This window comes from Chrysochloris asiatica, unplaced genomic scaffold (assembly GCF_000296735.1).
Source record: "Chrysochloris asiatica unplaced genomic scaffold, ChrAsi1.0 scaffold00032, whole genome shotgun sequence".
Lineage (NCBI taxonomy): Eukaryota > Metazoa > Chordata > Mammalia > Afrosoricida > Chrysochloridae > Chrysochloris > Chrysochloris asiatica.
The window spans coordinates 1,058,012-1,080,591 of NW_006408550.1; the positions used below are offsets into that span (position 1 = coordinate 1,058,012).

The 22,580-nt window shown below is 39.9% G+C and overlaps 1 protein-coding gene across 1 annotated transcript in view; it reads left to right on the forward strand.

The window, feature by feature from the left end:
- Positions 1–22,580, forward strand: part of SLC26A4 (solute carrier family 26 (anion exchanger), member 4) — a 67,938-nt gene that overhangs the window by 27,398 nt on the left and 17,960 nt on the right. Inside the window, exons 8-14 of the mRNA XM_006859352.1 lie at positions 5,639–5,786; positions 6,650–6,763; positions 12,966–13,043; positions 13,174–13,269; positions 14,529–14,635; positions 18,527–18,596; positions 20,393–20,485. Coding sequence (XP_006859414.1) covers positions 5,639–5,786; positions 6,650–6,763; positions 12,966–13,043; positions 13,174–13,269; positions 14,529–14,635; positions 18,527–18,596; positions 20,393–20,485 — 706 coding nt within the window. The remainder of the gene's footprint in view (positions 1–5,638; positions 5,787–6,649; positions 6,764–12,965; positions 13,044–13,173; positions 13,270–14,528; positions 14,636–18,526; positions 18,597–20,392; positions 20,486–22,580) is intronic.

A 22,580-nucleotide genomic window follows, 5' to 3' on the forward strand; every position in this document is an offset into this window, starting at 1 on the left:
CATATGTTAGGATTTCTTGGTCCCCAATAAAATTGGGCAGCTATCCACTGTGATTCCATGCCCTTCTTTTTCTCACTGCCTTTTCTGTCCCCATATATACAATTTCTTCATGTCCCATCAGCATCTGAATATCCTTCTAGGCTTCACCCATACCAGGAGCTCTAATTCTCTCACTAAGGCTTTTACTGAAGCAACAGACTATGGGAGGGCCAGTCATGACATGCCTTTCTTCTCATGCAACTGATCTTTATCCTGCAGCTTTGAATGTGACCTGTTCCTCACTCAGACAACTAAGGCTTCTAGTTTACCTCTTCTGTCTTTTTTTTCTTCTTCTTCTTCCTCCCATAGAAGATGGACTGTTTCTCCTCTATATTTTAATTGCTGCTCTAACCCTCATCTGTCTCAATGCTGAGCCCACCAGTGACTGGTCCTCTCCCCACTGGTACCAGGGCTGTTATTTATTTTCACTGGTTTTTTGTTTTGTTGGAAATATGTTCAACTTTACAGGCCACAATGCCTCTCTGAAGCTAATCAACTCTGCCACTGGAGCATGGAAGCTTTCATAACAAATGTGAAAACAAATGAGCTTGGCTTTGTTCCAATAAAACTTTACAAAATTGGACAGTGGTTGTTGTCACTGTTTTGTTATTCTTGATTGTTGTTTTTGATGAGTGTAAGTGTTCAATTTTTAGGAGGTCCCATTTATCTAGTTCATTTTCTGCTCTTTGTGCATTTGTAGTTATGTTTGGTATTCTATATGTCATATATTAGGACCTCTAGCAATATTCCTATTTTTTTTTTCTCCATGATCTTTATAGTTTTAGGTGTTATATTTAGGTCTTTGATCCATTTTGAGTTTGTTTTTGTGCATAGTATGAGCTATGGGTGCTGTTTCATTTTTCTGCAGATAAATAGGCATCTAGTTTGGCCAACACCATTTGTTAAAGAGACTGTGTCTTACCTAGTTTAATGAACTTTGGCTTTTTGTCAAAGATGAGCTGTCCATAGGTGAATGTATTTTACATTTTGGTTCTCAGTTCTGTTCCATTGGTCTATGTGTCTCTGTACCTGTACCAGCTGTTTTGACTACTGTGGCTATGTAGTAGGTTGAGAAGTGTGAGGCTTCTTATTTTGTTCTTCTTTAGTAGTACTTAGCCTATCTGGAGATCTCTTTACTTTCCATATAAAGTTGGTAATTTGTTTTTCCATGTCTTTAAAGAATGATGTTGGAATCTGGATTGGGATTTCATTGTATATGTAGATTGCTTTAGGTAGTGTTGACATTTTCACAATGTTAAGTCTTCCTATCCATGAGCACAATATATTCTTTCATTTTTATAGGACTCTTGATTTCTCATAATAGTGCTTTATAGTTTTTTTTGCATAGATTTTTGTTTCTCTGGTTAGATTTATTCCCAAGTATTTCATATTTTGGTTGGGCTATTGTAAATTATATTGTTTTCTTTTCCAAACTCTCTTAATTAGTGTAAAGGAATCCAACTGCTTTTTGTATGTTGATCTTATACCCTGCCACTCTGCTGAATCTTTCAGTGAGTTCTAATAATTTTCTCACTAAATCTTTGTGAATGTCTATGTATAGAATCATATCATCTGCTAATATAGAGAACTTCACTTCTTTGTCTGCCTGGATGCTTTTAATTTCCCTTTCTTGCCTTATAGCTAAGTCTAAGACTGCTATCACAATATTGAATAGGAGTGATGATAAAGATATATAGGGGAATGCTTTCAGAGGTATTCTGTCTTCATAGAATGAATTTGGGGATGTGCCTTACTTTTCTTTGCTTTGAAATAGAATTGTATTGGTATGAACTCCTCTTTGAAAGTTTGGTAGAATTCTGGGTCAGTCAGAGATTTTTTTCGGGGGGAGGTTCTTGTTTTTTTTTTTACCTCTTCAATTTCTTTTTTTTTTTTAATGTTTTATTGTGAATTTAGTAAAGGTTTACTGAATATGAATAGATCGTCAGTTTTACATTCAACACACATGATATACTTTGTTTCATTACAATGTTTGTGACATAGCAGAAGATACAGGGAGGAACATAAGAGTGAAAGTGAAAGGAGGTAAATACTGTTAACTGATGGTACATGGAGGAAATAGCAGTCAATCTCTTATTTTGTTAGGAGTCTGTTCAGTTTTTGACCTGAGTTTGTGTTAATCTAGGTAGGTAATGTGTTTCTAGAATTCTGTCCATTTCCTCTAGGTTTTCAAATTTGTTGGAGTACAATTTTTCATAGTATTGTTATGATCTTATTTATTTCAGTGGGTTCTGTTGTAAAGTCAGAACTTTTATTTGAGTTATTTGCTTCACTACTGCTTTTCTTCTGACAATTTGACAAGTCATATATCAGTTTATTGATCCTTTCAAAAAACCAACTTCTCGTCTTGTTGACTCTTTCTGTTCTCCATTGCATTTATCTCCTCTTATTGTTATTAAGTGCTGTTGAGTCAGCTCTGACTCATAGAGACCCTATTTAGGGCTTCTGGGGAGCAACTAGTGGGTCTGAACCGCTGACCTAGTGGTTTGCAGTCCAGTGCTGATCCTACAACATCTCACCTCTAGTGTTTTATTATTTCCTTTCTTCTGGTGACTATGGGTTTCTCGCTCTCTCTCTTTTTTTTTTTAACTTTCTATTGTGAATTGAGTGAAGGTTTATAGAGTAGATCACCAGTTTTTATGGGTTTCTGTTGTTGCTCTCTTTCTGGTTGTTTGAGTTGTGGGGTTAATGTTTTGATTTAGGCTCTTCTCTTTTGGTGTGTGCATTTATTGCTACAAATTAACCTCTGAACACTGGTTTTGCTGTATTTCAAAGGCTTTGTTATGTTGTGTTTTAATTCTTGGTTGATTCTAGGAATTAAAGAAAAACATTTTTTTCTCTGATTGCTTCTATTACCAGTGGTTTTAAAGCAAGATGTTATTCTGTTTCCATGTATTTGTTTTTTTTCCCCTTGATTTTCTTGTTACTGATTTCATCTTTAACATATTATAATTTCTTCCTATTGTTGGGTGGAGTGTTCTGTGTATGTCCATGAGATCGTGATGGTTGATTTAGATCTATGTATATGTGCTGAATTTCTTCCTGGTTCTGTTCTTCCCAAAAGTGGCATATTGAAGTCTCCCCCTATTATTGTGGAACTGTATATTTATCTTTCCAGTGCTATTAGAGTTTATTTTGTGTATTTTAAAATGCTGTAATTGTGTGTGTGTGTGTGTGTGTGTGTGTATATATATATATATATATATATATATATATAAAATGATTTTGTCCTCTTGGTAAATTGATCCTTTAATCACTGCATAATGCCCGTTCTTATCTTTTATTGTGGATTCTGACTTCAGATCTATAGTATCGGAGATTTATGTTACCAGTTCTGACTTTTTAATATCCAGTGTCTAAATTGTCCGTCTCTATCAACCCAGTGCACTGAGGAAATAAGCTTGTTCCTTGATATGAAGATTCCTTCTATTTTGGTTAGAATTTTGAGCAACTATATCCATAAGCAAAGGTTCAGTTCATCAAATTGTAGCAATTTACACTTGCTTACAGTCTCAAGCATCTTTATCTTCATCTGATTGAGCTCTGGTCAGCTAGTCATCCAAGGTAGGTCAAATGGGTACTATCTGCAAGTTTGGGAGTTCACTCATGCCTTCCTGTACTTCAAACCAGTTGTCCTCTTCATTCTCAGCTCTAGCCCCCAATGGCTAGGTCAGAGCCCATGGACTTGGGAGGTCACACATCTCTCTAAACTTCAGACTAGCCAGGCATTCCTCTTCTCTCTCATCTTGAGGTCACCAGGTGTTAATGGAACATGGCCACACTCAGCCCATGTCTTCATTGCTGCATTTTGCACACTTCCACTCATAAGTAGACCCAGGTGGTCACTAGGGAGCATACTAGACTGATGGAGAGTTCTTTTTGCATTTCAGTCTTAGAAGGGGGTTTTCCCTGACTTTTCTTGCTAGGCAATCCTTTAATATCTAACACTCATACTTGGACTTACTAAATGACCTTAGGCAAGTCACTTCACTTTTCTGGGTCTTAGTTCTTTTTTCAATGAAATGAGACAGGTTGAGCCAACCAAAACTAGGATACTCATGAATTTTAAATTCCTCTGATTTTCTAAAAGTATCTTATTTCTAATAGAATTTTACCATTTCTAATTGTAGGGGAATAATGCATGCAGTTTCCTATTAAAGAAACTTCAGGCATAAGTGAGATGGGTGGGGCAGATATTTTGGGCAAGAAACCTCTAAAACTATATTACATGGATTGTTGTCAAAATATAGTTATGTGAAAAGACAGTCCCCAAATTTTCACATTTGGGGACAAACTCACAATGATAAACCTCTTGGTGTACTTATGAATATGATTTATAGGAGTCCTATTAGGTTACATGTTGGGCTGCTAACTACAAGGTCAGCAGTTCAAATCCACTAGCCTCTCTTTGGAGAAAGAGGAGTCTTTTTTCTCCTATAAAGATTTTCAGCCTCAGAAATCCTATGAGAGTCTATGAGTCAGAATCAACTCGATGGCAGTAAGTGGGATAGAGTAGCTCTGTTTTTTGTCATTGGGATGTATTCTGTTGTTGTTAAGTGCCATCGAGTCAATTCTGACCCATAGTGACTCTGTATAGAGTTTCCAAGAAGCAACTGATGAGCTTGAACCGCTGACCTTGCTGTTCAAACGGCTTTGCAGTCTGGCGCATTAACCCCAGTGCCACACCAGGACTCCTGGATGTATGTAGGGGCTTCAAAATGTTATTGAAAAATGGAATTGAAAGATAATGGAATTTTTCCAAGAACTTTTTGAAGTCCCCTCATTATTGTTGTTGTTGTTGTTATGTGCCGTGGAATCGGTTCCCACTCATAGAGATCCTGTACAGGGTTTCCGAAGCTGTCAATCTTTACAGGAGCAGAAAGCCTCATCTTTCTCCCGTGGAACAGCTGGTAGTTTCGAACTGATGACCCTGAGGTTAGCAGCCCAATTCATAACCACTGCACTACCAAAGCTCCTTCATAGATATCTAATAAATGGTGAACATTTGGACCTGTACTCTTTGGAGTATTTTTGTTATTGTAACTATGAAACATTCCAATAATTAATTTTTCGTTTTGACCTCAAGAAGATTTAAAGTATATACTGTTAAGATTCAGATGTTTACTTTCACTTAGTTTTAGCATCTTCTATCTTTTGTCTCTTTTACAAACTTGACCTCTCTTCATACAGGGTAATTCTCATTTTATGGCGAGAATATCTTTTAAATTCAAAGACCTTTGAGATAAAATTATACTTGTATAAGGAGAAACATTAATGTAGGATAAGGCATGGCATAGGTTGTATGATATTAAAGAATCAAGAAAACTAGGATTATTCCTGCCAGAGATATAGATGAGGCAGCATTTGTTGGCCCTTAAATAGTGATCAGAGAAATCAGCCAGTGAGGTACTATCAATTTTTAGTTAAAAATTATAAAAATGATGCTATCTATGTGCTTTTTGTTCTCTTGAATCAAGTACTTTGATGCCTAACATGGCTGAGTTGATTTGAAATTAGGTGAAGTGGACAAAGAGAACTGTGGTCAAATTGTCTCCGCATTTTTCATTTAAAAACCCACTAGGTTTTTGCCTCCTGTGCTTCCACCTGTGAACTTGTTTTCTGAGATGATGACTGCGTCGTTTTCCATTGCTGTGGTCGCTTACGCTATTGCTGTGTCTGTAGGAAAAGTCTATGCCACCAAGTATGACTACGCCATTGATGGAAACCAGGTATAGCTATTTTCTGAGCTACTTTTGTAGGGCTGAAAGTGAGAAAATGGAGAGTGGGAAAATTGGGTAAGATTTTTGTTGTCTTTTGAAGAAGATGTTCACTTTGTTCCCCAGTTTTTATTGGGTTGGTTTCTCTCTGCATTTGCTAATTTGAAGTTATTTTGGAATGTGTATGCTGCATCACTTTACTTTTACTTTTTAAAGAAATAAGTTGAAGTTATCATAAAGGCATTAAAAGTTAATATATTAGGTCAAAGTAAGAATTCTTCATGCAACCTCTATGTAAATTATTTGGTAAATGGCAGCAATGACATGACTAAACAGTATAACTCCCACTGTTAATAGTTGTAATCACTTTAAATTAAGGCATTTCACTGGGCAATTAACACATACAGAACAGTTTTTGTAGGCATATGATGCACTGTCAGGTGACCAGATTTTATATTGCTTGCAAGTCTCTAAGTATGGTATGTTTCCAAAGACACAGCATTGCAATTATAGCAGTTAAATGATTGTTCATCAGGCAGAATAATAGCTTTGTTGGTCATAAAATGCTTCATAGAAATAGTCAACCACAAAAATACACTTTATGTGAGAACAGAAAAAATGTTTTATGTGAGGGCTACAAATAGGCCACTCACTAGACAGTGAAATAAATATTTTTACAAAAGATCAGTAATTATCTCTGTCAGCTTTAAAAACTGAGAGAAATGAGGTCTCTTTTAGTTTCCATGAAGTCCAAACTCCAAAGACCCCCAAGCACCTTTAGGAAGTTGGGATTGGAAATTTGCTTTCTTATACTTTCCATGAGGGTCTTACAAGGTTATATGTGTAGCATCATTATCATCCAGCCTCTCTTTTAGGAATTCGTAGCTTTTGGAATCAGCAACATCTTCTCGGGATTCTTCTCTTGTTTTGTGGCCACCACCGCCCTGTCACGCACTGCTGTCCAGGAGAGCACTGGGGGAAAGACACAGGTATGGAACGATGTCTGACAATATTATGACTGTCATTTACTTTCACAAAGAGCAAGTCGAGAAGGGTGTCTCAGAAAATCTGGCACAGGACTTGAGCAGGATAATTAGTCTTTGAGAATAGAGGGCCTCTTGCTTCCTGATCTTATCCAACCCAGGCCTATGCAGTTCTGTGGCCGGCAACCTTACTGAAAGCCTCTTTAAAAACAGTGATAAAGCAATTCTCAAATCTCTTTGTACTGAGGCTTACTGGCAAATAGCTACACTTACCTACTTTCCCAGGAACAATAATGGAATCTGTAATAAAGACTGTTGTAATAGTCAATATTGACGTGTTACCTGGGGATAAAGAGGGCCTAGTAAGAACACTTCGTGGCTTAGTATGGTATTATATTTACAAGGAAAATAAAAAAAAAAACATGTGTTTATATTTCCTTTACAAGGCTTAGGACCTTCCTGATCTTTGGTAGCCAAGAATATTTATGTTGTGCATTTTGGCATTTCTTCCTGAGTAAGGTTTTTGTTCCTGAAGTCTGAATGTGGGATTAACCTTGCCTTTTAAATCTAGTTTTAAGGCGTTAACTTTACAGGGTGAGGTGACCCAAAATCCAGTATTATTGTTAATCTCTGGATAACCCCTCCCTTGACCAGCCAGAAAACCCAGGAGCTGTTTTCAATGTCCATCTTTTCGAGGCAAGGAATCATATACTCCAACCCAATGGGGAAGATCAAGGGACAGAGTCTGGAATTGTGTTTATGTTATGCCTGAAGGGTTTAAGCCGCCCAACACAGAAAGCAATAGTATTTCAGAGTGAGAACTGCATTGAAATGGTAAAGGAGAACAACAAACCAAAACTAGTCAGAGTACATACGCAATCAACACTCATGGAAACAGCAGTCACGAAATTAAATGATGGATGGCATTAGGCAAATGTGCTGCAAAAGATCTCTTTAAAGTGTTAAAAAGCAAAGATGCCAGTTTGAAGACTAAGGTGCACCGGGCCCAAGTCATGGTATTTTTAATCACCTCATTTGCTTGTGAAAGTTAGACAATGAATAAGGAAGATCATAGAAGAATCAATGCATTTAAATTATGGTGTTGGAGAAGAGTATAAAAAGTAACATGAATGGCCAGAAGAAGAAACAACTCTATATTGGAAGAAGTACAGCCAGATGGTCCTTAGAAGCCAGAATAATGAGACTTTAGGTATGTTATCAGGAGGGCCCAGTCCCTGGAGAAGGACATCATGCTTGGTAAAATAGAGGGTCATTGAAAAAGTGAAAGCTCCCCAATGAGATGGACTGACACAGTGGCAAAACCAATGGGTTCAAACACAGTAACAACTGTGAGGGTGACCCGGGATCGGGCAGTGTTTTTTCTGTTGTGCATAGGGATGCTATGAGTAGGAGCTGACTTGACAGCACCTAACCGCAGCAACGACAACAACATATCCACATAGTCTACAGATAGGGTTTAATTGAGGCAGAAATGCACCATAAACGAGAATCAATGAGAAAACAAATGACTTCGACTGTGGCTTATCCCAGGGAGCCTACGTTATCTTCGGGTGCACCTGGCGCTCTTTCCCTTTCTATGAAGAATTCTTTATGACAAAGTTAGAAGAACCGGCCTCTTCCAGTTCCTTGGTTTCTTTTGGACAAACATTTTAATTCTGATTTTTAGGATTTTTCTCTTTATAATTGAGTTTATGTTTTGTTTTATGTGACTTCAATTTTGTGGGGTTTTGCAAACATGTCTACATCATTTGGTGTTTTATTTTTTGAAACAGTTCTGGGTGCAGGTAAAATAATACAACCAATTCCAAGAACCTATCCTAAAGGGAGCTCAGTGACTCTGTAGGATAATCACTGGACTGTGAACCACAACGTATGCAGTTCCGACTCACCAGCTGCTCCTCAGGAGAAAGATGAGGCTTTCTGTGAGTTAGAACCAACGTGATGATACTTAAAAACAGCAATAACAAGAGGCATAACTAGATATCTGTGGTCAAGGGTTCAAGGTCAGAGTTTATTACTAAAGCTGTCCCCCTGTTCCGGCTGCAGCTGTCAGCAGTGGGAGTGGGCGTGCCTACTGCTTTCCATTTGGATGGGGCATTGCCAAGCTCTCCACAGCACCTGGCCTGAAAAGAGGGTGGATGTTGTGTTCTCTCTTAGACTTTTTGAGTTTTAGCCATTTAAAAAATTATGTTGCTTAGAGTTTAGTGGCAATTCAGTATATACTTGTATTAGGCCTGACATTTTAAAAAGGAAACTTCAAACTACTTTAAAAACTAGTTTTAAACTTAAGAATTTCTATTGGGAAACATACTTTACTTCATGAATTATATGGTATGCTATCTCTTCCCCTCCACCCCATGTTGTTGTTATAATGCCATTGAGTCAGTTCCTGTAGAGGGTTTCGAAGGAGTAGCTGGAGGATTTGAACTGCAAACCTTGTGGTTCACAGTCCAGTGATTGAATAAAACCATTCAATGTTAACAACAACAACAACAAAAAATGGGTGGAGGTAACTACTGAACTGTTGATGTCCGCTTTCCTGCTGTGACCTCCAGGCTCAACTTAAGCATGAGTGGGCCTCCCCAACAAGAATGCCCATGTAAAGTGACCTCCTTGGCAAAGGGCTTGGGAGATAATGGTATTCTGGTAAGCTAATATCCCTTGCCACACACTAAACTGTATTATATTTAGAAATGAAGGATGCCAGGATTTCAGCCTTGAAGAATGAATCACGCTCGGAAATGGCTTGATATTTAATTACTGAAATGTATACTATGTTCTGAGGTTAAAAGTCTAAGTGTCTGAACTAAAATCCAGGAACTCATAACCAAATAAATTGGCAGGTCTCCCCTTGTCCCCTTGTTGTGTGGCTTTTCATGTTTTCTGTTATGTAGAACTTTAGCTTCTGCATCTACAAATTGGGAAATTAATTGAACCCACCTAATAGAGATGCCATGAGAATTCAATGAGGACATGTTTGTAAAGTCCTGGCACATTCTTGTAAATGTTCACTGTTCTAGTCATCAGCACCTCAAGGTAGGAACAGAGTTTTCATACCTATGGTAACTTATTTTGTGCCTGCCACATAAGAAGCGCCCAGTAGATATTTGCTGAGTAAATGAATGGAAGAATGGGTGCTGATGGATATCCACTGTTACAGCACAAATACAGATTGTCGAAGAGCAGCCATTGCCACCTCTTCTTTCTCTCCTAGCCTCCAATCTGATTCCTACTTATCCATGAAAAACTAATTCTGTGTATAAGGTACTCCCTAGCTGATTATACTTTCACTTAAAGAATAATTTCCTAATAAATGAATCTACTCATAGATATAAAACCTAATGTATCCTCTAAGCTGGCCATATAAAGTTAGTACAAGTAACTGATCCCTCACAGATATTAATAGTAATCCAAATTAGCCTTTGGTCTCTATAATTGGGGCTTCTTATCACCTATGGAGTCCTGCTGCGGGTTAATGCGCCAGACTGCAAAGCCATTTGAACTGCAAGGTCGGCAGTTCAAGCTCACCAGCTGCTCCTCGAAACCCTATACAGGGTCGCCATGAGTCAGAATCGACTCTACGGCACTTAACAACAACAACATCACCTATGCTTGGTGAGTAGGTGACACTCTCCTAGTATTCATTGGGCAATTTACAGTAAGATGCAAGTGGCCTTGGGAGACAATAAATATTGGTTAAGAAACTACATGGAAGAGTCCCTGGGTGAAGCTCAGTTGCCATGGAAAAGCCTGGTACTTGACTTCTGAAAACCTAGCCACTGAAAACCATATTGAGCACAGTTTTATTCAGACACACCTGGGATTGTCATGAACTGCTGAAGGCTTCCTGATCAGGGTTGCCATGTGTTGGAGTCAGCTGAATGACAACTGTTGGTTTAATTGCATGGAAGGAGGGAGAGAAGAGAGGGCAAGAGGAAGAAATGAAGGGAGGATCATCCTTGCTTAGAGCAGCAGAGGGGAAAGCTCACCAAGGTACTAGGAACCTGGAGGCGTGGTGCTGGAAGGTAACACAGAAGAGCTTGACACAGAAAACAAGGTGTTTGGCCATATGCAAATTCCTACCTCAGACTGGTACAGCTATAATCCAAACATAAGTGCCCAGTTTTCCAGGTGTAGTGAATGAGTTTGACTATGAAATCCCCTTATATTTTCTAATTTTCTACTTATGCTTCCTTTTATCTATCCCTTTTAACTCAACCATTTTGCTCAAGACGGTAATTGGGCTCAACTCAGTCTTCTCTGTTGCTTTCTCTAGGATTGCTTTGCTTCCTGTTGGTTCTCTGTCTCCTCTTCTGCTTTGTTTCAGAGCTTCTATTCTTCACTTCGGCTATGCCTCGGCTGTCTCAACAGAGAGTTCACTGGTCACCTAATCAAACCAGAGAATAGCCCCACCCCCTCAGCCTTTCTGCTAACTATCTTAGGAGAGCTTTTGGGCAGTGAAGGTAAAGTTTTTGAAGCTTCCTTTTATCCCTGCTATTAGTTGATGAGTTCTGGTGTGGCACTGTAAGATAAGCAAAATCGGTTTGAACCACAAGGTCAGAGGTCAAACCCACCAGCTACTCCTTGGGAAACCCTATACAGGATTGCTATGAGTTGGAACCAAATCGACAGCACTTATCAACAACATTAGTTGGTGAGGAATCCTGGTGTGGCTTTATAAGCTAAAGCACTGGACTGCTAACTGCAAGGCTGGCATTTCATACCCACCAGATGCTCCTCAAAAACCCTGTACAGGGTCACTATGAGTTGGCACTTAAAAATAACATTACTTAGTGACTTTGCAGTCCTACTAAGCTCTGCTGTTGGATAGAGCCTTGAGCCTGTGCACATCCTGCATCCATGGAAATGATCTAAAGCTAGGGACACGGTCCTGCCTCTTGATTTGCTGATGTGACATTTGAATTTGCAGTATGGCTGGTATTTTACTTTCTTGAGACTTACATGGGGACGATGTGCTCTCAGTATAAAACGTTGGCAGAATTATTGCTTCAACAATGCAAAAGAATCAGGTACGAAATCGTTAGGAGCTGTGAGAATTTATTTCCCAAGATTATCGCAGTGATCTGTTTTTTTAGGGGGGAGGGAGATGGTCACTATTTCCTGGTATGGCACATAGTTTTATCTACTGAATTGACATGAAAAACCACAGGCCTGTAATCTATCCAACATTCCTGGGTGGTACAAACCATATAATGCTCAACTGCTAACTCAAGAGGAGGCTTTGAAGAAAGGCAGAGCAGTCTGCTTTGGAAAACTCAGCCATTTAAAACCCTGTGGCGCACACTTCTACTTTGACTCACATGAGGTTGCCATGAATCAGAGTTGGCCTCATAATTGGTTACTCGTAATATATCCAAATGAACCTCATGTCAGACTTGCTTTAGTAGGCTCAGTCTGCGCATTTTCTTTAGCTTCTCTGCCATAAACCAAACCCAACCTATTGAATCAATTCTGGTTTCTAGTGACTCTATAGAACAGAGTAGAACTGCCCCAGAGCATTTCCAAGGTTACAATCTTTACAAAGAAGTAGACCGACACATCTTTCTCCCTTGGAGCAGCTGATGGGTGCAGACCGCTGATTTGGTTAGTAGCCGAATCCTCACCCACCATTCCATCAGGGCTCATTTCTGCCACAACTACTATATGAATGGTTTTCATTTTTGTTCGGTTTTGTACAGACATGCCTCATTATTGCACCTTACTCTATTGTGCCTCGAAACTGTTGATTTTAAAAAATTTTTTTACAAATGAAAGATTTATGGCAACCCTACATTGAGCAAGTGCCATTTTCCCAACAGCACAGGTTCACTTCATAACTGTCACATATGGTCATTCTCATAATATTTCAGACTTTCTCATTATGCTCTTGCACACTTCATAGACTATAGCCTCGGGTAAGCCTCACTTTTATATGCACTGGGAAACCAAAAAATTCATGTGACTTGCTTTATTGCAGTGTCCTGAGCAGAGCCCACAAAGTCTCCAAGATATGCCTGTATAGTTGTAGCAAATAACTCTCACTTCTCTCCGCAGTATGGAGCAGAAGGGTGGGGATAGGGAATCATCCAGTGTGTCCATGAACCGGCCACTCACACACAAGGTTAGCAAGCTGAAGACCCCCCGGGAAGAGGATGAACCTTGCTGATGTGAATTGTGTGTCTTCCAGGTTGCGGGCATCCTCTCAGCTGTGATTGTGCTGATTTCCATTGTCGCTCTGGGGAAGCTGCTGGAACCCCTGCAGAAGGTATGACCCTGCTTCTCCCAATAATTTCCCTTGACTGCTCTACAACCAGAGAAATATCAGGAGAGTTACAAATCATCACATGGAAAACCATTCACCTGAATAACAGAGCCTTCCCTGTCTCTTTTGGCAGTCAGTCTTGGCCGGTGTTGTGATTGCCAACTTGAAAGGGATGTTTATGCAAGTGTGTGATGTTCCTCGCTTATGGAGGCAGAATAAGATTGATGCTGTAAGTCACCTACCACCCACTTTTCTCTGAAAGAATACTTTGCCCTTAGACGCTTCCTGCCATCTTACTATGTCTCCTTTTTGCCTGAATGTTACTTAACTTTGGGAAGCTTAGAACAAAATAAGAATTGTGTGGATAAACCATGTTGTTGTTGTTAAGTGCCATCGAGTTGGTTCTGACCCATAATGAACCTGTATAGGGTCTCAGAGGAGCAGCTGGTGAGCTTGAACCACCAACCTTGCAGTTCAAACGGCTTTGCAGTGTGATGCATTAACACACAGCACCACACCAAGACTCCTGGATAAACCATAGGAACTACCTTTTGTGAAAGTTGTGTATCCCAGGGAAGATCCATTTGTATGAGGCTCCCTCATGTGCTGCTGGCCTTCGAAAGCCTAACAACAAAACAAAAAAGTTTTAAACACTAAAACTTAAAGGAACAAACTAAAACAAAAGTCACAAACCAAGTTAAAAAAAAAAAGTTCATAGTCATTCTGAGGAAGGTAATGCTTTAGATCTCTGCTCTAGTTTAAACCAAGATAGATTAAAAAAATGAGAAAACTTTCTATATGCTAATGCAGAAGGTCTCCAAGGCAGAAAAAGAGAGCAGAATAGTGTGTATAATATGCCAAAAAGTGGAAAAATAAGATATGCTATCTAGTCCTATTTGCTTGTAGGTGCTAAAAGAAATGCTTAAGGAAAGCATACATATAATTATATATAAATAAAAGGGAGTAGAAATAGGGGAAAAGGTTGGGACCAGGTGGAGAGGATTGCTGTTAAATGATGCCAAGTCAGTCCTGACTCACAGCCTTCCTGTGTAAAGTTTCAGAGGCTTAAATCTTCGAGGGAACAGGAAGCCTCATCTTTTTCCTTTGGAGAGACTGACAGGCTTGAACTGCAGATCTTGTGGTTCAAAGTCCAGTGCTTACTGTATGGAGCTATCATGCTCCCAGGTGGAAAGGGTTGGGGCGGGGGGTTCCAATGTACATTGTTTTTAATATTATTTTAATTTGAACCATGTGAGTATATTACCTATCCAAAGAGTAAATTAAAAAGATAAAGTAAATTGGCACAGCTGATCTTTAATGGGAAGGCCAATTTCCATTTTATTAAATGGGAAATGAATAAAATCAGAATGTATATTTTTAAAAGACTAATGTGTTCCCAGATAATTGATCATATTTTTGCAGGTAGTGTCTCACCTGATGATACCTGATGAATGGATATAGTTCTGTTTCATTTTCATCTTGTTTTAGGTTATCTGGGTGTTTACCTGCCTGTCATCCATCATTCTTGGGCTGGACCTCGGTTTACTCGCTGGCCTTATGTTTGCATTACTGACTGTGGTCCTACGAGTTCAATTGTGAGTAATTAAGAGACCCACAATTCCCTATAAGCAGGAAAACACAGCCTGAACTTTCTTTGATAAATGCAATGAACCCATATTTCATAATGTTGTTGTTGTTAGCAACTGTTGAGTCGATTGTGACTTATGTCTGTATCACAGAATGAAATAGTGCCCAGTCTTGTACCATCTGCATGGTTGTTGATAACCAGACAGTATTCTGTTGGTATCTATAAGGTTTTCACTGGCTAATTTTCACAAGTAGATCACCAGTTCATGGTCTATGATAGGCAAGAAGCTCTGTTAGAACCTGCCCACTATAGTTGACCATGCTGGTATTAAAAGTGATATAGCTTCCAGCATCCCAGCAACAGACAAGCCACCGTAATGTGACAAGCAGAGAGATGGCTGATGACTGTTTCAGAAGAGACAAACTAACCAACAAATGAAGACCACCAAGCCCACTGCCATTGAGTCGATTCCAACTCATGGTGACCCTAGAGTAGAATTGTTCTCTAGTTTCCAAAGGTGTAAATCTTTATAGAAGCAGACTGCCACATCTTTCTCCTGAGATGGGTTCAAATTGCTGACCCAGCAGAACCTCGATAATAGTTATATATTGTATGTGTCTATGAAGTGAGCACACAGTGCTTTACATTGTTGTTGTTGTCAGGTGCCGTTGAGTCGGAACCAACTCATAGCGACCCCATGCACAGCAGAACGAAACAATGTCCGATCCTGGGCCAACCTCACTACTGCTGCCACACTTGAGTCCATCAATGATGCCCCCTGGCCAATCCATCTCGTTAGGGGTCTTCCTCTTTTTCTCTGACCCTCCATCTTACCCAGCATGACATCCTTCTCCAGCAACTGTTCCCTCTGGACAATATGTCCAAAGTATGAGAGACGAAGCTTAGCCATCCTGGCCTCCAAGGAGCACTCTGGTTGCGCTTCTTCCAAAACAGATCTATTGGTTCTTTTGGCAGTCCATGGCACTTTCAGTATTCTCCTCCAACACCACAACTCAAAGGCATCAATTCCTCTACGATCTTCCTTATTCACTGTCCAGCTTTCACATTCATATGAGGCTATTGAAAACACCATGGCCTGGGTCAGGCACACCTTAGTCCTCAAATTGACATTTCTGCTCTTCAATACTTTAAAAAGTTCCTGTGCAGCAGATTTGCCCAATGCAATACATCGTCTGATCTCTTGACTGCTGCTTCCGTGAGTGTTGATAGTTGATCCAAGAAGAATGAAGTCCTTGACAACTTCAATCTTTTCTCCATTGATAAGAATGTTGTTTATTGGTCCAGTGGTGAGGATTTTTGTTTTCTTGACATAGAGATGTAATCCATATCGAAGGCTGTGCTCTTTGATCTTCATAAGTAAATGTTTTAAGTCCTCTTCACTTTCAGCAAGCAAGGTTGTGTCATCTGCATATCGCAGGTTGTTAATGAGTCTTCTTCCAATCCTGACAGCATGTTTTTCTTAATAGAACCCAGCTTCTCGTATTATTTGCTCAGCATACAGGTTGAATAAGTATGGTGAAAGAATACAACCCTGACTCACACCTTTCCCAATTTTAAAACATTCAGTGTTCCCATGTTCTGTTCGAACAACTGCTTCTTGGTCTAGGTACAGATTTCTCAGAAGTACAATTAAGTGTTCTGGAATAGTCATACTTCTTTACATATGCTATATTTAATCTTCAGACAAATCTTATGAATAGGTTTTGCTATTATCATTGTACAGTTGAGAAAGCTAGCTCAGAAAGGTTAAGAACCTTGCTTAACCTCACACAGCTAGTGAGTAGCAGAGCTAGGATTTGAGCCCAGACCTACCTATCTCACCCCAAAATCTATGCACCAGTCACATGCTCTCCTGCCATTCTCTCCTTTGAAGTCATTGTGCAACTAAAAGATGGAGGTTGTTTTACAATTTCTTCGTCAAATGAGATGAAGTATATGAAGCTCTAGACCAAAGCTCGGGCCAGTCTAGCTACTTATTTATGTTTAGTTTCTTTTCTTCTTTTGAGGTTAGGAGGTCTGTAACATCAAGTAATAGAACACTGAAACAGTTGACAGTAGCCAAAATCCACCCAAATCTGCCAAATAAGACATATACCAAGTGGATAGTAAGAGAAGCTCCACGATTCTGTGAGGCAGACATAATCAGATCACATGCAGAGGGAAGCAGCAAAGATTTGAAATAATGTGAAACAACCTGTGAGGGAATGTTGGGAGTCTGAAGCTGGATGCTGTCTTGTTTACTTTGCTTTGACTCTTGAGAGGCATTAGGTGAGCGTCCTCCTGGGCTCAGGTGGGGGCAGAGCCTCCTCAACACTTCCATTATCTTTCTGGACTTCTGGCCCCTCCTTTGCCTGCGTTTGGTGCATGAAGGGCCAAGAAAAAAATGGAAAAGACATCAGAAGCCTTCAGGTTAGCCTAAGGCTGCCTCTCCTGCCTCACCAGCCAGTTCTCCTTCTTGCCCTCTCTGGCATGTTGGTGCCTATCCAAAAGGCTTGTGTTTACTGCCTCAGCACCCTAAGTGGTTGCCCAGGGGCCCAAAAGAGTTCACAAACTCCCAAAGTGTCCAATTTGCTGCTAGCGAATGACTCAGAAATGACTTGGACAATGCTATCTCTCATACTCCTTTCTCTTGTGAGTCTGTGACTGGGCACAGGAAGGTATTGTAGAGTGAGACTGTTTAGTTTATACGCTTTCAGTTCAAAATAAGCATAGCAGCACAAGTTGAGGAGGAATCGGTGGTGCATTGTAGCTGCTGATTTGGTGAGTAGGCTTTGAGCTAACAGAAAGCAGTATCCTCTGCAGTATTTAATTTCCCATAATTATGATGTTGATCCAGAGAGCACATTGCTGAACATACCCTAAACAGATACTCTTTCTTCACAAATTGTGTTTAGCATTTGTCCCTGGTCACACTTGAAGAATCATGGAATCTATCTGATTGCATCAGGAATAGGAAATCAACAGTCTGGTTGGCAGGAAGGACTTACGAGCCCTTCCAGGCTCCTATTTCTATAAAATGAGACTAATTTAATCACCCAGACTCTCCATACTTCAGGATGTTACCATCATTTATGAGTGCCGGGCACTATGCCAAGCTCTGAAGACCTACAGGTTAAAGAAGGCTGTGCTGCCAGTCATCCCCAGGGGCATTCCTTGTCTAAACCACAAAAATGAAGAGCATACTGCTGAACTTCCAGGATTATGAAAAAAAAAACAAAACCCAATCCGGTTGCTGTGGAATTGATTCCAATTCAGAACGACACCCATATCTTAAGAGTGTAGAACTGCTGCATAGAATTTTCTTGGCTGTAATCTTTACGGAGAGGTTCTGGGTTGGTGCTATAGGAAAAGCACTAGACAACGAACCTCAAGGTTGGCGGTTCAAACTCACCAGCCACTCCTCAGAAACCCTATACAGATTTTCTAACAGTGTGACTTTGAATCAGAGCTGACTCAACGGTACTTAATAACAACAGTCTTTATGGGTGCAATTTGCCAGGACTTTCTTCCACAGAGCTGCTGGGTGGGTTTAAACCATCAAACTGTTTACTGCCTGGGGATCTGTTGAAGGTTATGGGGGGCTTTAAATAAGAGAAAATATGTGAGAGTGCTTTGGGTATCCTGTAAACTGTTACACATGTGAATGCATGATGCTTAGTATTTCTCTTAACCATCAGACGAGTCATGGTTCCTCCTCCTCCTCTTCCACACACACCAGCTGTTCAGAGTTAGCAGCAGGAAAATGTCATCTGCAATGAAGAGAGAGTTTAAAAACACCAGACTGATGGGCTCTTTTAATATTAGTTATTTCTTTTAACTTTTTAATCCAAAACATGCCCATTTAAAAAAATCATGACCTGAATTTTTCTCCTTTTAGTCCCTCATGGAGTAATCTTGGAAGCTTCCCTAGCACAGATATCTACAAAAGTACCAAGATTTACAAAACGGTGAGTGCTTTCATGACACAGTTGCTGGACTTGGGTTTGTTAGCATGGAATTTCAGGAGCACCAAATTCTCTTTTAGCCTGTTAAGTACCAAGTAGGAGACTCTGCCATATAGTTAAAGTCCATAACCCAATGAAGGAATCATGAAAACTTTGGACCCAGCGTGCTCTCTGAGACCCATGATTCATAGGAATTTTGCTCTTGCTGATTGAATGTCACTAATCCTTGGAGCAGGCCTCTTTAATATAAAACCATTATAAGAAGAGATTTTAAAAAAAGACAATTAGATTATTTCCAGAAGTTGAACTGATTTCTGTTTCTATGCTTTGTAGTCCTTATTCACTATGAAATGATCTGAAATCCCTGTAAGATTTTCTTTATTCAATTGTAACAGAGACTTTCAAGTTCTCTACCACTAAGATACCTTATTGGACATTGTGCTTTATCCTTGGAATAGAAAAATGTAATATACAATACAGGAAATGAAAAGCAAAGACCTGAACTGTCCCAAAAGTAGGCTATGGTCTTTGTAAATAAAATTGCTTCATGACCACCAGGGAAGTATACTAAAAACAAAGATGAAAATGCAGAGAATGAAAGTTCTAAAAAAAAAAGACCCCAGAAAACCCAGTATAGTAAAAAACAGTTTTAAAAAGAAAAAAATTTTAATATAGGTCTTAGGAAGTTGTAGTCTAATTTGACCATAGTATTAAAGATGTTGGACACTAAACCTGTCATTTCAGTTGGTGCTATTATTTTTATTTCCACAATCTATCTCATTTGTGTTGCGCTAAATGCCTTCAATGAATCCTGGTATGGTCCTGTAGGATGAGCACTGGGCCGCTCACTGCAACATCGGGGGTTTAAATCCACCAGCTGACTTGCTATAAGTCGGAGCAAACTCAGTGGCACTTAATAACAACAACAATAAATGTCTTCAAAAGCTAAAACTTCATCTACAGACTCTTTGGCCCTGGAACTAGGCTGAGTTTGGAAGTTTGGGGTTCTGCATTTCATCTTGGTGAGGCCTTGGCCTCTCAGCCTCTCAAAGACTCAACTTTCTCCTCTGAAGGGACTGGGCTAAAAATGCTGTTTCCTACAGAGTAGGAGAATCTGTGATTCAGTGGTTTCTACCTTTGGTCTGGCCACTGTGTTTCAGAATGCAAACTGATAAAATCATAGGCCTTAGTCTTCACAAATCTCCTTAAAGCTGCTACTTTTTGTTAGTTATCATTTTGAAAGCATTTTAGCAAAATCAAGAACGCCAGTGGTATGTTCTTGAGGCAAACCATGCCACTGTTCTGAGCTTCCATTTCTTTATCTGGAAATGAGAGGAAAGAACAATTGCTTCCTCAACCCCTTTCTAACTTTGACCTTCTATGGGACTGTGCATTCTTGGGCTCCAGGAACTTCGGCATCTGGGATGAAGCCCTTATTCAGGGAACGTTAAATGCTGCTGTTTATGCCTCTGAGCAATTGTGAGTTGCCAGAAATGTAATTGAATACTTGAGACCTGAAATTGTTTAACCATTGTTGTTGTTGTTAAGTGCCGTCGAGTCAGTGCCGACCCATAGCGACCCTGTACAGGGTTTCCAAGGGTGTAAATCCTTACGGGAGTAGAAAGCCTCATCTTTCTCCCATGGAGCGTCTGGTAGTTTCGAACCGCTGACCTTAAGGTTCGCAGCCCGATTCGTAACCACTACGCTACCAGAGTTGTGATGAATATATAGGTAACAAAACAGTTGTCATTTCAACAGACTTTACATCAGACTCTTTTTTCTTTTCTTTAATATGTTAGATTGAAGAACCTGAAGGAGTGAAGATTCTTAAATTTTCTAGTCCAATTTTTTATGGCAACATCGATGGCTTTAAAAAGTCTATCAAATCCACAGTAAGTATTTTGTCCTTAGAAAATTTCTTCCTAACCTTCTTTGAGACTTCACTCATTCTGCAAGTATTTATTGGTTTCTATCTGGGAGTCCTGGTGTAGCGCTGTGGGCTAATGCGTCAGACTGCAAATTCATTTGAACTGCAAGATCAGTGGTTCAGGCTCACCAGCTGCTCCTTAAACACCCTATACAGGGTCTCTGTGGGTTAGAATTGACTCAGTGGCACTTAACAACAACAACATCTGGGAAGAAAGCTTTATGCTTCATTCTCTTTGTATTGGCATTATAATTATAATATAACATTCTTGTCCTGAAATAACTTACTATCCAATGGGGAGAGAAAAAAATACATATGTAAAAATCTATGCTGCAATAACTGTGCCAGATACCAATCCTAAAGATGTCTCTAGGCAGAATGTCTCCCAAATAAATAATTGTAGTGAGTTTGGGGCTGATCAAGGAAAAAGATATGACTATAAAATAGCAACATTATACAATAAGCTATTTATTTGGCCTGACACATTGCACAACAAGCTGCTTTCAGGGGGTGGCCCTTACAGCAAAAGGACTTTCAGAGGCCAGTGGTGAGGGAACTGTTGGGACGGAAAGAGAACAAAGAAACCTGTGGAGAAAAAGACAAGGGAGGGTGAGTTTATAGGTGCTCTTCAGTGTTCTGCAGAAGATGGGGAGAGTCTGGGTCAGAGAACTGTAAGGACAGCAGCAACTTGGACATCCTTAAAACCACAGGATTTGATTTTCCTTATGGCTAGAAGATGTTAGGTGCTCTTTCATGGTGTATATAAAAGCAGGCCAACCGCTCGTTTCTTAGTTTATTGTACTGTGGTGGCTTGAGTGTTGCTGTGAGGCTGGAAGATGTGCCACTGATGTGTCAAATACCAGCAGGTTTCATTGGAACTTATAGACTAAGACAGACTAGGAAGGAGGGCGAGGCAGTCTACTTCGGAAATTGTAGCCACTGAAAACCTTATGAACTGCAGCTGACAGTTTTGAGATAATACTAGAAAGTGAGTCCCTCAGGTTGGAAGAAATATGGCTGGAGAAACACTGCCTCCTCAAAGTGTAGAGATGACCTTAATGACATGGCTGGAACAGAGCTTTCAGGACCTTCATTTACTGGTGTGGCATGATTCCGAATGTGGGATGTACTCTAGGAAAATAAAAAATGATCAGAAATGAAATGGAATACATAAAGATCCATATCCTAGGCATTAGTGAACTGAAATGCATTGGTGTTGGCCATTTTGAACAGAACAATCATGTGGTCTGTGCTTGGAATGACAATTGAAGAGGAATGGCATCTTATTCATCATCAAAAAGACCATTTCAAGATCTATCCGGAACTACAGTGCTCTCAGTGACAGGATAATATCTGTATGCCTACAAGGAAGACCAGTTAATATGACTTATTCAAATTTACACGCTTACCCCTAATGCCAAAGATTATAAAATTGAAGGTTTTTTTCAAACTTATGCAGTCTGAAATTGATCAAATGAAGAATCATGATGTATAGATAATTACTGGTGATTGGAATACAAAAGTTGGAAACAAAGAAGGATTGTTGCTGTTGTTATGTGCTGTTGAGGCGGTTCTGGTTCATGGTGACCCTGTATAGGGTTTTCAAGGAGTAGTTGGAGGGTTTGAACTGCCAACCTTTAGATTAGCACTCCAGTGCTTACTCTACAGTGCCACATGAGGACTCCAAAGAAAGATTGCTGCCAAGTTGGTTCCAACTCATAGAAACCCTGTATAGGGTTTCTGCCAACCTGATATTTCAAACTGACCTTGCAGTCCAGTGCATTGACCCACAGCACCACACTAGGACTCCCAAAATAGGGAAGTGCTGTCGAGTCAGTTCTGATCCCTCTATAGGGTTTCCTAGGAGCAGCTGGTGAGCTTGAACCATTGACCTTGAGGCTCAAACCAGCTTTGCAGTCCAGTGCATTAACCCACAGTGCCACTCCCAAAGAAGGATTGGTAGTTATGTGCCATGGAGTCAGTTCTGACTCATAGTGACCCTATACAGGGTTTCCAAGGCTGTAAATCTTTACAGGAGCAGAAAGCCTCATCTTTCTCCC